At 21.5% G+C, this 5,801-nt stretch overlaps 1 protein-coding gene across 1 annotated transcript; it reads right to left on the reverse strand.

Annotated features, from left to right (window-relative positions):
* Positions 1-2,977: 2,977 nt before the first annotated feature.
* LOC112457218 lies at positions 2,978-5,283 on the reverse strand. The gene is made up of 4 exons (XM_025020147.1): positions 5,186-5,283; positions 4,449-4,617; positions 3,718-3,907; positions 2,978-3,150 (listed from the first exon to the last, which is right to left on the reverse strand). Exons 1-3 carry the CDS (start codon positions 5,245-5,247, stop codon positions 3,770-3,772), a joined length of 369 nt encoding a protein of 122 aa, XP_024875915.1. The 5' UTR covers positions 5,248-5,283; the 3' UTR covers positions 2,978-3,150; positions 3,718-3,769.
* Between the last annotated feature and the right edge of the window lie 518 nt (positions 5,284-5,801).

Below are 5,801 nucleotides of genomic sequence, written 5' to 3' on the forward strand. Positions count from 1 at the left end.
CGCTTTTATTTTATTTCATTTATTTTATTTCACGAATATACAACTATACATTTTTTGTACTTTTATTATTAGAGGAAGTGAAGAGGTAAGTCGCTAATATCGACATAGGTCCTCTAAAGCAACACCTTCTTATTTCTCGGAAACTAAATACCACACTTTAGTAATGCTGATGAGGACATATTTTACTTATTATATAATTAAGGACGTAAAAACTTATATACTTCATACATTTGATTTTTATTTCATATAAAAAAAAATCTGCTAAAAACGAATCATTCAAAAGCAATTATTAAAAATGAAATTTAAGTGCATAACCATATATGCATAAAGAAACGGATTGGTCTATTTCTTTATGCACATGCATATGGACCAATCAATTCTCTTATGCTTATGTTTATGCGCTATGCAAGTTTGTTTGGATTGACCTTTAAGTTTTTTCTTCGGAGAGCACATATATTTGGTAGTTTTCTTATCTTTTTTGGAAAAATATAATTCTATTTAGATTTTTATTACAGCAAATACCATATGAAAAAGATTGTATATAAATATATATAATCAATCTTTTGCTAATATATAATTTGGACACATGAAAAAGAGAAACTATGTACAAAAATGAAGAAAATAAATACTTCTAATAATAAGTACGTTAGTAAAATAGATAACTTTTCTGAAGATAAATTATATTTACAGATTATTTCGTGATTCGTCATATTCATTTATTTTATTATTAATAAATTAGTAATAAATTATTAATCATTAATAAATATTTTTATATATTATTAAATATTTAAATTTAATTATTTATTTTAAATAAAAATATCATTTTATTCAATAACTTTTAATACAAATAATAAATTTAAAAAATAAAAATTATTGTTGGTATTGTAAAGACATTATATAATTAATTTTAAAGAAATTGAAGCAAAATAATTTTTAATATTTACAATAAAATAAACTTCTTTAAATTGATTTTAGAGAAAGAGAAAGAGTATTACAATTTGTTTACCTCTTTTAAGTTAGCAGGACCAAATTTTCTTACATAAATGGAATACATATATTAATAAAATACGAAAATAACAATTTTACGTCAATAGCTAAAGAATTAAAAAACATTTAATATTATTTGTTTTTGTATCAATTTATTGTTTAGGTATTCCTTCAGAATCAGTTATTATATTATACAAATGTAGAATATAACATTTTGTTTTATTTGTAATTCTATAAATATATATATTTTATATATATATATATATATATATATATATATATAGAGAGAGAGAGAGAGAGAGAGAGAAATAATATGTACGCGTAATACAATATATGATGTGTAATAATACATAATTGAATTATACAAATAATGTTTAGACGTAACGAATGTAAGACTTTCAACGAACAGAACAAGCGTTTTTAATATGAAGAATCTAATCCAATTATTTATATGTCATTTAAACAGGATTATTATTTCTTTTAATCCAAGAATATCTTTTTAATCTAGTTTACTCTTCTTATTCGGCTGCTACAAAAAAAAAGTACATTATTTGTTTATGATATATATTTAGATAATTAAAAAAAGAGAGAAATCTATATAGCCTTAACCCTGTCCTGATCATCATGAATATTTCGTGTCTGACTACTTTTTTTTCTACTTATTAAAATGATTCAAAAAATCTCAAAAAATTTACGAATATACTTTCAAGTTTCTAGAAACAAATATTAGTATTTTATTTTGGAAAAAAATAAAATATAGTATAATTAAATTATTGAAGATTAATTACAATTGATATAACCTTCTATGACTAAAAAATAGATATTTAGAAAGTGTTAAAAAGAAACTATATTTTATATTTTGATTATTTTATAAATAAATAAATTCTGTATTTTTATGCTTCTGACGTCATGATGTAAGAATGTAGTGATCAACAGACAAAAGTTATTCATTATTACTATTAAGTCACAGCTTTAAACATAAATAATGATTTATGTAAAATCATTGTAAATATACATGCCATCTTAAATAAAAAAATATTATAATTTTTATAAATTATTTGTATTTAATTGTATTTAATTGTCATGATCTCAGAATGTACTGATCAATAGACAAAAGTTATTCATCATTACTATTAAGTCACAGCTTTGAACATAAATCATTGTAAATATTCATGCCATCTTATATAAAAAAATATTATAATTTTTATAAATTATTTGTATTTAATTGTATATCCATATTATTAAATGTAAATATTATTTTTATATAAACCAAAAAGAATGTAAGATGTATAATGAAAACACTTACGTAATTTTATTATATGATGTTCCACTTGATTAATATCATTGTTCCATGTTAAAATTTAAACCCGTTTTCCATTACCATTACTTTAAAAAATTTTTTAAATTTTATATTGTTGCTTATCTCCTACATAATGAGGAACTTCTATACCGTTAATGTACCTACTTCTCATTATAAAAGTAATAAAGTAATTAAGAATATTTAAGTTACAGTTATAGTTATAGTAAGTGTTATAGAAAATATTTTCTTTATAGACTAATTATAATTTTATAAATATGTTTTGAGATAAGTTTGATAATTGTACAAAAATTGAGAAACGTTTCATTTAAAATTATACCTATAAAAAAAGAGAAAAAATATAATTTAATATTTTTTTTCATAAAACTTTAATTTACTTTATTAATGTAAACTAATTTTATATTTTACATTAAAAGTACATGTTTTTTAAAATTAGGATATATACTTAGAAATAATTTTTCTTAACAAAAATATAAAAAAATCGAAATATTATAAAAGTAAATATTGTTTCTGATATAAAGCTTCAAACAAAGAAACAAAAAATCTGCAGAAAGAGAAATTAAAGTGGAGTAATCTTCAATATTTACAATAATAATATTTTATGTCATTCTTTATTATTTAAATATATATATATATATATATGTAATACAATATTTAATGTGTGATATATAATTGAATAATATAAATAATGTTTAGACATAATAAATGTAAGACTTTCAACAAACGAAAGAAACGTTTTTAATATAAAAAATCCAATCCAATTATTTATGTCATTTAAACAAAAACATCATTTCTTCTAATCCAAGAATATCATTTTAATCCAGTTTACTCTTCTTACTTGAGTGCTACAAAAAAAAAGTACATTATTTGTTTATGATATATATTAGATAATTAAAAAAAGAAGAGTCTATAGCCTTAACCCTGTCCTGACCATTATGAATATTTTGTGTCTGATCACTTTTTCTTCTACTTATTAAAATGATTCAAAAAATCTCGAAAAATTTACGAATATACTTTCAAGTTTCTAGAATCAAATATTAGTATTTTATTTTGGAAAAAAATAAAATATAGTATAATTAAATTATTGAAAATTAATTACAATTGATGTAACCTTCTATGACTAAAAAATAGATATTTAGAAAGTGTTAAAAAGAAACTATATTTTATATTTTGATTATTTTATAAATAAATAAATATATTTATATATACATATTTATTTATTTGTAAATATTTAATATTAATATATCCAAAATAAGATCAATATTATTAAGTATAAAAACCACCGATAGACTGTTTTGTCACTATTTATCTGTCTGTTATACACTTTATCAGTCTAAACTTATTATAAGTATAAATGCATTATTATAGCGTAAATGTCTCATTATGTTATAAATTGATACTACAAAACTTACTGACATGTGTTGACGTGTTGTAAGACATCGAAGATGTGAACATACGCTGGTTCTACATTTCATGAACATAATATTTTCCCAAACTTGAAATAATTGTATTTGAACGAATTTGTAGTACGTAAGGTACATTGCCATTATTAAATAGAGTTGATTTAGATGGACGAGCTTGTACTCCGTCTAAATGAATAATCTGTTACAAAACAATTTAATTAATTATTTATTAATTCAATAATTATTTGACATATAACACATGTATATATGTATGTACAGACGGTGTCATTAATACCTGGTCCCCAAAATTAGATGCGTTTTGGAAACTCACTCTTCGTCTCTTTCTAACTGTTTCCCTTAGAAAGAGACGAAGAACATTAATGACGCTGTCTGTACATATGTATGTATGTATGTATTCATGTATGTATGTGTGTATGTGTGTGTGTGTGTATTAATTATCAAAAAAAAAATTATTTTTTAAATTGACCAAGAATTAACTAATCAAATAATATCAGCAAAAAAATATACTTTTAATATAATTCAAGTCTTATTTTTGTCATTTTTATTTTATAACTTCTAAAAAATCACCCTTTTGTTGCTTGTGATAATTTTTTGAAAATTTCTCATATATATATATATATATATATATATATATATATATATCCATATTATTAAATATAAATATCATTTTTATTATGAACCAAAAAGCTAATAGTGAAGCGCATAGTGAGAACACTTACGTAATTTAACTTTATATGAGGTAACACTTTATCTACTTCATCATTCCAAGTCATTATTTGGATACGTTTCCCATTACCGTTATTTAAGAAAAATTTAAAAATTTTATACTGCTGCTTAGTTCCTATAATCCGAGGAGCTTCTATACTATCAACGAAACCTATTATTTCACTATGAAAAAAATAAAATAATTAAGAATATTTAAGTTATAATTATAATTATAGAGTATTTTTTTTATAATCTAATTACAGTATATTTTATAAATATGTTTTGAGATAAGCCTGATAATAATTGTACAAAAATTGAGAAATGCTTCATTCAGAATTATATTGAGAAAAGAGACAAAATGTAATTTAATTTTTCTTCCTTTAAAATTTTAATTTATTTTATTAATGTAAATCAGTCTCCTATATTTTACATTAAAAGTACATGTTATTTTTAATTAAAATATACTTAAAATTTTAAAACCTGCTTCATTAACCAACGTTAATGAAGCAGGCCCTAAATATACGTATGTAGAAATTTGATAATTTTGTATGAGAACCTTCTTTAGCCGTATACTCTATAATATAATATTTTACAATAATATATACCAATAATAAATATACCAGAAATATGTTTGTTTTTATTTGACATTACTTTAAAAGATCATACGTTTATAGTATACACCTTATATAAATGAAGATACAAAATATCAGAATTTCTTTTAACATTAAAAAATGTTTAAAATTATGCTTACACATTTGAATCAAATAACTGAATATTATCCAATTCGTCATTAGATGTTAATAAGACATCCATTTCATTTAAGTTGTCAAACTCAGGTAATTTATCCGCTACACTGTAATATTTATTTTTATAAAATATATCGATTACTTTTATATGATTAATTAAGAAGATTTAAAATTTACACAGTTAATGTAATGAAATATATTATTGGAACAATTACAAAACGTATATATTTTAAGATTTTGAGATTTATAATAATAATTAATTAAAAGTAGAAAAAATTAAATAAAAATTAAAAAATACTTTATAATAAAATTATATAGGGGAGACCGGGGCTAAGCCGACACTATTTTTTCAAAGGCAATTTTTAATATTTTATTAAAATTTTTAGGCAAATTCAATGATATGTATTTAAAGAGTGTTTCTTCAGGTACAAAATTGATTCAGGAAGTTTTGCTGTACGTCGCTTTGTTTTGCCGCCAGGAAAGGAAAAGTGACGCGAAGACAAATTTTCGAATTAAAAAATAACGAGGCGAACTCGACACCCCACCGGGGCAAACTCAACACTTTGTTTGATCAACACAATTTGATCTGGAACTTATTTTTTTATTGTTTAAAAATAAAAA

Source organism: Temnothorax curvispinosus, unplaced genomic scaffold, assembly GCF_003070985.1.
Source record: "Temnothorax curvispinosus isolate PA1 unplaced genomic scaffold, ASM307098v1 QBEX01007632.1, whole genome shotgun sequence".
Lineage (NCBI taxonomy): Eukaryota > Metazoa > Arthropoda > Insecta > Hymenoptera > Formicidae > Temnothorax > Temnothorax curvispinosus.